This window comes from Periplaneta americana, chromosome 3 (assembly GCF_040183065.1).
Source record: "Periplaneta americana isolate PAMFEO1 chromosome 3, P.americana_PAMFEO1_priV1, whole genome shotgun sequence".
In the NCBI taxonomy this organism is placed as follows: domain Eukaryota; kingdom Metazoa; phylum Arthropoda; class Insecta; order Blattodea; family Blattidae; genus Periplaneta; species Periplaneta americana.
Genome location: NC_091119.1, coordinates 38,003,587 through 38,016,548, shown reverse-complemented (window position 1 = coordinate 38,016,548; position 12,962 = coordinate 38,003,587). Strand labels below are relative to the sequence as shown.

The following is a 12,962-nucleotide window of genomic DNA, read 5'->3' as shown; positions in this document are numbered from 1 at the left end:
GTAAGAAAGATGAAGTTACGTTTAAAATGTGCCCGATATGTTAGCAGATGATACGAGATTCATGGTTTCACATATTATTATCAGTTAACCAGACACATATACAAAGAAATGTGTGACCAAATCAAATGTTTAATTTACTGTTTTATGAAATTACAAATTCATGATTGTAATGTAGAATGTTGAAAGATATTTTATTGAAGTTACATGACATTTTTATTAATTTTACACTAAAAAATCGCTGTTCTCTTACGTAGAACATGAAAGATGAGGGCTTTATTAATGGTATGATTGTACCTGGTGAGTTTATTTTCCCTGTGAAAAATTACATATAAAGCGGATTTGAATAAAATTTACTTCCCACATCAGTACATCTAGCCATACACATATGAATCAGGTGTCTAAATGATATGTAGTACTTTTCAAATTGCGAAATAAGTCTTACTGTATTTGGATTTGTGCTTCCCAGAAAAAGTTCTCATTGGAAATTCGTGAATCATTCTGTGTATAATGTCGTCTTCCAGTAAGAATTGCAATGACGCAATCAAATGTTGAGTCTTCATTTTGCTTGAGTTCTAAGATACAGATTTCCTCAGTCTCTCTTTTTATATAGTGAATCTGACCATCTCTTTTGTCGAGTTCTGTTTATAATTTGAAAGATCTCACTTCAGAGCTTTAAAACTGACATTCATTTCCCCATTATGATTTCTGTTGATGTTTTCATATTGGAATATTCAGAATTGTTTTTCTTTAGAAATAGAAGTAATTTTTTAACTTTCTTTCGTTTTGTGAGTTCTTTTTCTTTAGATCTTTGTTTACTTTATACTAATAAATTTTTATTGCCAAACATCCTGTGTTGTGCATGCATTTTTAACGTTTTTAAAGGGCGAGAATGATGAAAAATTGTAAGTCTATGATGCATCCCTTTTCATACAAACCCATTTTGAACTGTTACAATAAAGTCTCAAGTTTTCCATTGGTTTTAATTTGTGCACCACTTGTTATTTTCTCGTTTGTCTCCTTTTTGTATCATTAAGTAGATGTAACAAAATTTTTGAGTTACGTAAATAACAATATACCACACGCAGTGCTTTTTTTTTTTTTTTTTCTGGAGAAAAAGGTGGTGGGGTGGAACGCTGTGTCAAATTTATCGTAGTGGGCAGAGAGATGATTACTGCTCAGTGCACCGGGAATTCAAGTTCTAAACAGAGTTCATAAAAAATAATGTTAGAACATAATTAATCCTTATTTATTTTCACATCTTAATGCGCCTTTCAGAAGAAATATAAATTTAATCCATGTAAGTATAAACTGACTCCATTTGGATTAAGAAAATAATGAATTTGGTTTGTAAGAAAGGTATTTACTGACCTACATCTGGTCCCCAAAGTATTAGAAGAATTTCCACGGCATAGCCATTTCTTCAGTATTTTCTCCTTTCCTGTTATGATCTTTCCTTGTAACATCTGTTGCAGCATGACGGTCTTTTGCAACTAAAATTTAACATACTTCTCAGGGGTGAAATTGATTAAAGGAGTTCCATGAATTCTAATGAGACCCAGATTTCTCATGGTGTTAATTAGCAGGAATGATCTCAGTGGAGTGAAGTTGAGTTGGGAGAGTCCTTACAACATATTGGCAGCATGAAATTGAACATTTCTCGGTTCTGTGATGAAAAATACAACAAAAACAAGGTGCTGGAATTATTCTGCCAGAAAAAAAAAGCACTGTGTGTACGTATATATATATACAGGATGACTAAAAAATCACGCGACATAGACAAACTGCTATTAGTGCAGATAGCGAAAAATGGAAAGACGAGAAAGTTGTTCGAAATAGGTAGTTTTCAATCTAATATGCTTGAATTTTCAACATAGAATACACTGTTGAGGCTGTACATTAGTATGACACACATGTCAGTCCCAATGCTGCCATATTAGTGGCTTTTCAGCTAGTTCTACCAGATTTTAGATACGTATTATTTAACGGAGAAGAATAGTTGATATGCAGAGTTTAGCTGTTATTTAACTTCTCACAGTGAAGCATTTCTTTGTATTGATAGCATAAGAATGCAGGGGAATTTCATTCTTGCCTGGAGGTTTTCCCTGAACTTGTATTGGCTACACTGCTAATCATCATCATTTCGTAATTTACCCAATACACTACGTATTTAAAATCCGGTAAAACTAGTGGAAAATCCACTAAATTTCGCAACATTTGGATTGGAGGGTGTGTTGTACTATAGTTCCGTCACTCTTATTTCCGGCAGCCAATCACGTTGCAGGTCGGCTACATTTAAACATGTGCATCTTGTCATTCGCTATTGATGATGTAATGAATTTCCTGTGGCTCGATAAATACTTAATATAATCGCCTGACATTTTGGCTCTTACGTTGGCGTTCGCAGAAATCACACGAGGACGTTATTTGCCGCTCAATTATTTGCTCAATTACAGTGCGTTTGATTTATTATCATAGGAGCTACGACATGATAATGTTTAACAGTGAAGCAAATAGATTCCTCATCTGGTAGCTCGGGAACGAAAGAACAAAAATGGCGAACGATACTACCTACCTAGACTTTATAAAGCCTTCACTTACTAAGACGTAAGCAAAGAGGAGGAATCACGCCGGAAATAACAGCAACACGACTATAGTGTACAGCCTCAACAGTGTATTCTATGTTGAAAATTCGAGCACATTAGATTGAAAACTGCCTATTTCCAACAACTTTCCTCTCTTTTCATTTTTCGCTATTTGCACTAATAACGGAGTTTGTCTATGTCGCAGGACTTTTGAATCACCCTGTATATATATATTTTATAATGTTGATTGAAATTTCAAATAAGTGGGAAAGAAATTGCGAATCTATTTATCATGTAAAATGGTACAGAATTGAATAATATGTTTTTTTTAATACATAAATGTTTTCTTTTATTTATCGGTTTTTGATAAATAAACTTAATTTAACTATCAACTAAAAAAAATCACTGATGCATTTTGATATATTAATGAAAGGATGTTATTTCACCATACTCGCTCGTTGACTGATGCCTGGTCCTTGAAGACTACAGTAGTCCCTTGTAGCTCCATCCTTTTCCTTCATTATATTACATAATTATATTGAAATAAGAGCTTTTCTCATTGTTTTTATTCAGTGAACATATGAATGAAATAAAATTAATAGCATGCAAATGTTTTGTCAGGTACTCGTACCTTGTGTATGATAAGCTGTGAGGTTACATAATTTAAAGTATTTTCCCAAATGCAATAGCTTGGTTTTAAATGATTTGAATATGAAATTATATTTTTACTTTTACGAATTCAGATACAAAAGTGTGAGAAAGACAATTTTATTGTTGCATTCACTTAGAAGAACCTAGATTTATATGTACATTTTAATCAATACAGATTAAAGCCTACATTCAGTATTTAATATTATTTTATTTTTCTTGATGTTTTTAATTTTGCTAATCTTTATGGCTGCTAAATTTTCTTTATTTTGAGTGCAGTGTCAAAGTTCAGGAATCTCAAGATACAGTAAAATATTAGTCATGGGACTTTACAGAGTTGCCACATTTTCCCCTTTGGGAATGATACAAAATCTTGCTGATTTTGATTTCCAGTTCAGTGTGTAATTTGAAATAAAATAATCCACTTTATTTCATTAATATGCAAAATTATCTCTTCACAAAAAATTATATAAATAAGTAATTAATTACATAGAAGCATTTTGTCAGAATTCAACTGTTGAGATTTTCCGTGATAGAGCAAAATCCTTCTTTCACATTCTTCTTATGGGACTGGAAAAAATCGTGTAAATCAAGGAGATGATGAACCTTCTAAATTGTGGAAACCAATGTTAATAAACAGTATTGTGCGTGTAAGATGTTCGAATATTCCAGTAGCCTTGAATTCAGAATACATCAAATATCTGTGCAAGTTCACTTCTCTTTGGTATATTTCAGAGTACACTGCATTATACAGCATACGACCATGTGCAAGGTTAAATAAATACTGGGAAATACATGTTTCACTTCGAAAAGCTTACAGTACTGGTAACTTCCAAGAACATACAAGTATCTTGTTTTCAGTGAGTAATACAACAAAACTTCTTTTTAACGAATCTTTGGGAGACTAATTATTTATTTTTTTACATTAGAACTACGTCTTTGTATTCAGCACAGTATCTCACCAACTGCTCGGTAGTAATGTCCAAAAAAAAAAAAAAATTGTTATACTAGAATTGCTTGTAATTTTTTAACAAATAAACACAGCAAAACGAAATGCATACAACCATGTAGACAAAGGAGTCCTGCAACCATAAACATCATAATAGGACCCTCAAGGCCAGCAAGATGGAGTAAAAGATGTGTCGAAAATGCTGCCCAAAAAGTGTTACATTAGAATCGTTTATAACTTTTAAACAAATGAACATAGTGAAATGAGAAGTATGCCACCATGTAGACTTAAGAAATCGTGTAACCATGAACGTTCACACACAAGGCCATTAAGATAGGTGGGGTAAAACTTGCTTAGAAAACTGTATTCTACATCTACATCCAAAACTGATTTTGAGACACTAGTTAATATTACTGGTCTGAAGATTGGTAAAGAAGTCATTAGTTACAAAAAACTATTATGGTGAAGGGAGATTGGTAGTTACTTTGTGATTTGTAGCATCAAGTGACTCTTACACAGTTTGATGTATTTGTTTAAAATATCCGAACAAAGCATCACCATCAATATACTGAAAGTCCCCCTTGTACTGAGAAAGATTTTATTTTCGTTTCTACTGCCACTGCCTAAATACTCAGTTGAGATATATTTTTTTATATGGATTGCTTTTCATCATTACGTTTTGTAATACTTTTGCAATTGTTTCACAAATACTCGTCTGTTTCGTATAATTCTGTTAACTTGACAATTTCAACTCAGGACCACTCCATTCCTGTTCTTCAAATCCATGCCAATAGTTTAAATTCAATCTATAGCCTCATCGCTTCTAGCCCTTGTCAGAAAATATATTTGTGGAGCTATTGAGCATAAAGTTCGTGTTGATGTGAATGCACCTTTGAATTTCAGACATCCCAAGTTATTGTAAACTTGATTTGTAACAGATATTATTATTTAGGTGAATTTTTTAGGTTTTGTATAGTTAGTCTTCATTCTTGTCCCTTTGTACAATTCGAAATTCACTGAACTAACAGAATGCAACATATCAATAGCAATTATTTTATTATTATTCAATTGTCGTGATTGAGAAGAGGCCAGTATTCAAACATGAAAGTTCTGGCAATTTAGAATAGTTCATTACCAGTTTGAAGGAAATCAAATCATTTTATAAAGATTTGGTTTGAAAGAATTAAATTCTTTGGCTTATCATATTAAAATGAAGAAAAATAAACTTGTTAATTACTTCTTTTCATTAGAAGAAAAAAGTGTAAGTGAAGAGGTTAGAAAAGTGTTGATGTTTGCCTACAGGCTCTGGTGACGCCATTTCACCAGCCATGAAGAACTTCTCTTTCACACTGCCTTCAAGCAGTCCTGCCCCCTTGCAGCCTCAGGGCGCATCCAGTCCTGTATTTTCCTTATCACAGTTTGGAACCCCATCACCAGGTGGGAGTTTTATTAAACTTAGCTTCATAATTCTAATCATTTTTGGTGGTCTGATGGTTACTATGATTTTCATTATATTCAGGATTCACAGGTTCACTCCCAGTTGAGAGTGATCTGTTTCCAAGAGCAGTAAAAATGTAACATAATACTTTCAGATCCCTTCCATTAAATGGTAAGATTCCATACCAGATATACTGGTGTGCACACATGAAAATTAAATTTACTGGTCATTATTCTTGTATATCAGTCTGTCATTCAGGCTAATAAATTTTGACCACGATATGAGAAATTTTTTTTTATATATACTCCCAAACTAAGTTTGGAGAAGTTTTATTTGATAACATCTGGAGTTTCAGAGCCACTCAATCACCACTTCAGAAGAGAAGCCTCAGAAATTGAAGTGAAAAAGATTATTATAAGAGAATTAATAATCTATGCGCAGCTTCTTTTGGCACATGTGAGAAACCAGTCTCTGAAAGAGAGTGCTCCAGACAAAATTTACCTATTATTTCTCTTGTTATCCACTTCAGAATTCAGATCTGCTAGTAATCATCGTCCTCTGTCATCCTTTTAAGATAATAGCTTCTATCTGACTGGTGATTTATATAATAAATTGAATATTTGGCACTGCCAGACCAGCAGAATGTGGAAAGGTCTTACTGACCGTATTGGTAGACATTGAAAACTTATCAACCACCAGTTCTACCATACAAAAGAAGACTAAAAATAAATTACACCATTGGAGTTGCCTGTTTCACCTTTTAAGATAAATTCTTCGGTGAAAAGAGCAACAAGATATTGATGGCTAAGATGTTTCTGCTTTGCATGATCTTCTACTCAAAGACAAAATTTTAGTTAACTGTCCATTTTTGTGAACAGAATAATAATAATGTACAGCTGTCGAAAGAAAAAGTGGTCACACTATAGACACTAAGTTCCCTTCGGGTATCTCCACTACAATTCGGAGACAGGCGATGTTACATGTTGTTGGACCACGATGCTTGCTATATACAGGTATAATTAAAGTATTCTACGTGTTATACTTGTAGCGTAATGGTAGCGTTCCGGGCTGGTATTTGTGAGGTTGTGTGTTCGAACACAACCTTTTTTGTTTTTTAAGATAGAAAATATAATTGTTTTCGTCTCTTTCATGATTATTTTAATAGGCCTAATTAACATCAGGTTCATGAATGGATTATGCCTTGACTTTATCATTATTTATTATGACATTATTGCTGAAAATGGAAAGAAAGAAAGAAAAATTGTTTACTCAATAAAAATATCTTTCGTGGCATGAACAAAACAAGCATACTGGCATCTGCCTTAGAAAATTCATACAATTAAAAGTTAAAACCAAACCAAAAGCCACAATTCAATATTTAGTCCATCTTCCTCCACTCTTGATCACATTTTGCAGTCGAGTGAACATGTCCTGGACAAGTTTCCACAAATCATCAGAGTCTTGAAGGGGGGTTGGGCCAATTTTTCCGCATATTATTAGGCTTCTTTACTTGTGCCTTCATGGCTTAGTTGGAAGAACGTCTGAATTCAGATGTCAACATCTCGGTTTCAAATGCTCGTCGTTCCTTTTCATTTTATTGTGTTACAGGATAGTATAATGTAATAATGTAAGAAGAAAAAACTAACACTAGTATAATGCAACTATTTTTCGAAATCTAACATTTAATTTATATTATTTATATTGCTAAAGAACAATAACAGAATATAAATGGTAACTTGAATATTATTTATTTCACAAAAGAACGATAACAGAATATGAATAACTTGAATATTATTTATATTGCTAAATAACGATAATAGAATATAAATGATAACTTGAATATTATTTATAACACTAAAGGATGATAACAGAATATAAATGGTAACTTGAATATTATTTATGTCGCTAAAGAATGATAGCAGAATACATGGTAACTTGAATATTATTTATAACACTAAAGAACTATAACAAAATGTAAATGATAACTTGAATATTATTTATATCTCTAAAGAATGATAGCAGAATATAAATGATAACTTGAGTATTATTTATATCACTAAAGAATGGTAACAAAATAAAATAACTTGAACAAGGCTCGAACTGACAACCTTTGAATCATTAAGCGAGCACTCTACCACTATTCTACAAGACATAAATATCGAATAACTCCATAGTTCCGAAACTGCTTCTACAAACGTGAGCATCGTCGTGATTCAGAGTGGACTTAGAAAATATTTGCTGTTTACGAGTGTGGCCACTTTTCTTTTGACAGCTCTACTTACACTAAATAATAATGTGGTTAAACTAAATGACCATTTTTGCAGAGGCGTATACTGGTTAAAGGGTTTGGGCTACCGCTGACCCTATTATTACACAAAATATATCTAACAATTACTTTAATTTTAATTACTATGGTAAAACTAATAATACAAAATTATTACATTATGTTATATTATAAACTTTTTCTTTTGTAATTTCCTTGGGCTACCACCGGTAGCCCGCAAAATACGCCCCTGCATTTTTGTAGATATGAGGTATCACTTCTTAGCAATTGATATGTGCTTCCTTATTGATGTTATGTATGGGATATGAGACAAGTGAAAATCTGTGAAATTTGCGACACAATAAATCAGATTCAATTCCAGCATTATGTATTGTTTTATTCGCGAAATCTTAACAATAATGTTTTTAAGTAATATTTTCATAGTTTGTTTACTTTGTGGCACATTTCATTTTGCCATTTTATCAGCAAATAAAATATGCAACCATATATTAAAATCTGTATAGCATAGATTAAAAAAAAAAATTGAAAATTGATGCTGAAAATGTTGCATATCACTCTCATCATGTTTAATTTCTTTAATAGCTGGTTTATGAAATGTCAGGTATCTATTCGATAGCACTATTTGTTCCAAAAGAGTTTCTGAGACATCGGATAGCAGTTACCGACTATATAAAATGTTCAATATAGTGACTGAATAGCTATACCAGAGTCAGGAAATCTTGATGTTACACAAGTTGATGATGTCCAAGAGAAAGCAGCAGTGCTGATACTCAGGCAGTTCGCACCAGTTGTTAAATTTCACGTTGGTAGTTGTAGTTTCACTATTCATATTTACCGTCAGGTCTATTTAATTTATAGTAATGTAATGTTATAATAAACATACTTATTTACCAGAAACAAAACTTCCTTCCAATAGCTTTTTATTCACTCTATTCTTAATACTCATGAGGAAACCAGCTGTTGATGTTTTTGAATATCACCACTGCAAAGCAGCTTGGGGAACTATAATTAATACATACTTTTGTCAAGGAGTAAAATCATATTTTTCATATTTATGTTGGACTGTGACAATAATTATGCAAGGTTAAGTATAATTTCGGTAACATTGAAGAATAATGTCGGAAAACAATATATTCTTTCATGATACTGTAAGAGAGTATCTTAAAATAAGCTAAGTTTCACCTTTAGATATACAGAAAAATCAGTATTTACCCGAACACTCTGTCGAAGTGTTGTACATTTTTAAGATTTTAAATTCTGAATCATATTCTCAACATCAAAATAGTGTAAGAAGCTAAGTAAGTGGCTGTAACCTTGAGCAGTTTCGTAGCCTATTTGATAATGTGCTTGACACGTAAGTGAGAGGTTATTGGATAGAGTATGTGCTGTTCCTATTTATTTTCTTCTAGTTCTTTTTTCACGGTATCATTGTATTCTTTTATAGTTCATATATTTTTGTCAGTTCTCTTTGTTTCTATATTTACTTATTATTATCAAACATGATATTCTGTAAGTACAGTAGTGGCAAAAAAAAAACTGAACCAATCATTGTAGCTGATTTCAGAGCCTTGTTCACAGTGACAGCACGATAGACTGATAATTAAGACTCTTATAGTTCAAATCCTGCCTGGGAAGGAAACTTTTTTTTTTTTCTTCCTTATTCAAATTTATTCCCAATACTTTTCCATTGCAGCGATATTTTACTACTTAATTAACTTATTATTCCCAGAACATGAATATGACCAGCTTATTTTCTAATGGCTTTCGAAATGGGCTATGTCAGCAGTCGAAACTACAACAATTTCAATAGATTACTCGCTATCTTGTTAATGCAGGCATGGCATGCGCAGTGGCTCATTTTGGGGACTTTGATTATTCCGTTGGTCTGGTTTTTTTTGCCACTACTGTACATACAAACTTAAGCTTCATGAATAGGCGACAACCTTCTCCTAATAAGAATTCTTGAATTATAAGAACAGAAGAGTGCAAATTGTTCAAAATATATTTCCACAACTAAATTCTTTTAAAAAAATCGTAAAATTTCTCCCATAAATTTATGGAACAGATAGTTATGAAATAGATATCTCGAGTTTTATGTAACCTGGCCTAAGTCAGAATTATGAAACTTGCATATAAAATAATTTTAAAATAGCATCACCAAATTGATAACATCAAAATCTTGCAATTTTAAAACAAATTCTTCTTAAAAATAACCGCTTTCACTGAATTCTAGATATAAGATAGTATAACTAACATAATACACGTACTTCAGTGTTTACGTGATTAGAGTGAGAAGCATGAGCTTGAAATATGAAGTTATTTAACTCTATTACAGAGTGAACATGATTTTGCTGTTGGCATGTGCAGTAATACAGTTGACTCTGTGCACACTAGTAAACAAAGAACATTTGTTGTTCTATGGGTGTCTGCTTGATAAAAAAATCATGAAGTGGTATAGCAAGATTTGTTAGTGCTGTACTATCATCAGTGTAGCTTGAATTTGTCTCCAGTGTCTATTATAGTGATTGTCATACTATACTTCTGTGTTCTGGGTGATGGAATAATTCATATGCCATGCATTACTTTCTCATTTATAGTTCTTCTAATGAAAGTTGGGGACCCTTCCTGTCTGTTACAAAGATAATTACTGTAATATGATGAATATTTAGTAATATGTTTGTAACATTACCTTTTTATAGTATGATAATTACACACTTTATTGCTATAATCATATGGAAATTAAGTGCCAGTCGAATATTATCAAGAATAGGGATTTCGAATTGGTTCTTACATATGCAGTCTGCTGAAGCGATCATTGGAAAGTCATGTGTCACGTCGTGTGGCATTTTGCCGTGAAATATTGAGTGAAAGTGAAGAGTACTATCAAGAATCCTGCCAACTTCGAAGTTAGTGCTGAAATTCACAAGTAGTCAAAAATAAAAAAATTTGGTCTGTTAACTTCTAATGCTATCTTCTTGCACAATAACACATGATTTCATACCACACATCACTCGTGAACTGCTTCAGCATTTGAATTTAGACTTGTTCATCTACTACCATTAACTAGTCTGGAGTCGGACAGAGGTGGTGGAGTCCAGGGCTGCCGAGAAGGGGGGGGGGGACAAAGGGGGCGAGTGCATATGGGCCTGTGAGCAAATAGGGGCCCGTCAGATTAAGTGAGTCTGTTTACTTTTTATTAGCATGAATATAATTATTCGTAGATACATACGGGTACTATAAAATTTTGTAAGAATATTTGTTACAATAAATTTGACATATTAACTCAACAATAGTAGAACTAATACAAATTACCACTTCATATATAAATATTTGACTTTTATATAATAGAATATTTTCATTAGCTCTTGCTTTTTAGACTGTGACATGCCTCCTTCATTCCACTGTAGAATTCTTAAAGTATTGGAATTGGTATGGTGAGATTTGCCTAAAGATGTCCCCACCCGGAGATCCGATTGGGGGACAGTTTTAACTCCGGAATGTTTATCTTTAGGACTCATACTCATGTATGTTGTGGCTTTCATGTAACTGTTTTCTTAACGGGCACCAGTTTTTACAATGTGGCAGTTACATCACCCGACATAAACCCCCATTATGCAAGGGGGACCGCACCCGTCGTTGGTCAACGAGTCCTTCGGACCTAGCCGGGAGGACTAAATAGACGTAATTTAGATCCACCGACCTTTCCCTCATGTGCTGCTGAGGGACGCTGTTGTGCTGTGATAGGCCAGCACATATGTAAATGGCATTTCCTCCATTTTAGATGAAACGGCTATACCGCTGTGACTCGGTCCCCAGATCCTCATCTGTTGAAAGCAGGGTGTACCACGGGCAGGTTGAGGTTGGCATTTGGGTAGGAGAGGCTATAGGAGGCGCATCACTACGACTGCTAATGGCTTCATTGCCAGATGCAAGGCACTAGACAACAACAACAACAACATATAATAGAATATCGGTTTCCCGTATTAACATTCACCGACACGATAATTGAGGGCCCGACATTTGCCTGAACTATGTTCCCGTCACTTATACTGAACACGTTCAATTATTTATTGGCTTGTCCTTTTTAACTACCAAACCCCAGCTGGCCCACCACAATATGCTAGTGGACTCTCTCAAACCGAAGTTGCAGGATACATTTCTTTTTCAGTACATTGTATGTTTCGTATCGAAACTTTCGTCTTTTCATTGTCGTTTGTCTAGTAAATTCTGTTCATTAGTGTTACTGGTTATAGTTTAACTGCACAATGGACAAGTACAGGCATAAGTCAGGAGCTGAGAAGCACAAGGAGAGACAGAAAAAACTGGAAGATATTAATATGGGTGCTAGACTGCGTGAAAAATATTATGAAGATATTAATAAAGAGATCAGTGATGAGCCGAAATATTTAAAATCAATTCATGCCTCTAATTTAGGGCCAGTCCCACTGAAACCTATGAATCTCCTAAATAGTCTGAGGGAATTAAAACTAGACAGTTTATTTCCAACTATTTGCATAGCCATTAGAATATTCTATACAATTTCTGTGACAGTTGCTGATGCTGAAAGATCCTTCAGCGAAATGAAGGAAATCAAAAATGTATTCAGATAAACAATGTGTGAAGGATGACTGAGTAACCTAGGCTCCTTATGGGTAGTCTGGAGAGCGATCTTGCTAGATCTTTAAATTTTGATGACATAATTGATGATTTTGCATCAATGAAGTCAAGGAGAGTTGTTTGTTGATGTTGGACTGCAAGTTAGAAAATACAGGTGTTTAAGAATAATGTTTTATGAATATAATATACCTATTGTGCTAATGTGAAGTTTTGCTAAAAGTTTTCAACGTAATAAAAGTGTATATTTTTAAGTTCGTATCTGTGTATGGGGTTATCTCATTTATTTTTCAAATAATTATTATGGTTAGAATAACTGGTAACTTGTAATTGTTACTTTTTTCAACTGCGGTCCGAGTACAGTATTGCATAGGAGCTCATAAATTCTATCGGCAGCCCTGGTGGAGTCAGACACTATGCATAAATTGTGAAAAGATTATTTTACGT

General features: G+C 33.4%; 1 protein-coding gene across 3 annotated transcripts in view; it reads left to right on the top strand.

Moving 5' to 3' along the window:
* Positions 1-12,962, top strand: part of Nup358 (Nucleoporin 358kD) — a 125,638-nt gene that overhangs the window by 87,324 nt on the left and 25,352 nt on the right. For 2 of the 3 annotated variants that reach the window (XM_069820344.1, XM_069820345.1), the window contains exon 28: positions 5,482-5,616. The exons of the other annotated variant lie outside the window; for it this stretch is intronic. In XM_069820344.1, coding sequence (XP_069676445.1) covers positions 5,482-5,616 — 135 coding nt within the window. The remainder of the gene's footprint in view (positions 1-5,481; positions 5,617-12,962) is intronic. 3 annotated transcript variants of the gene reach the window in all.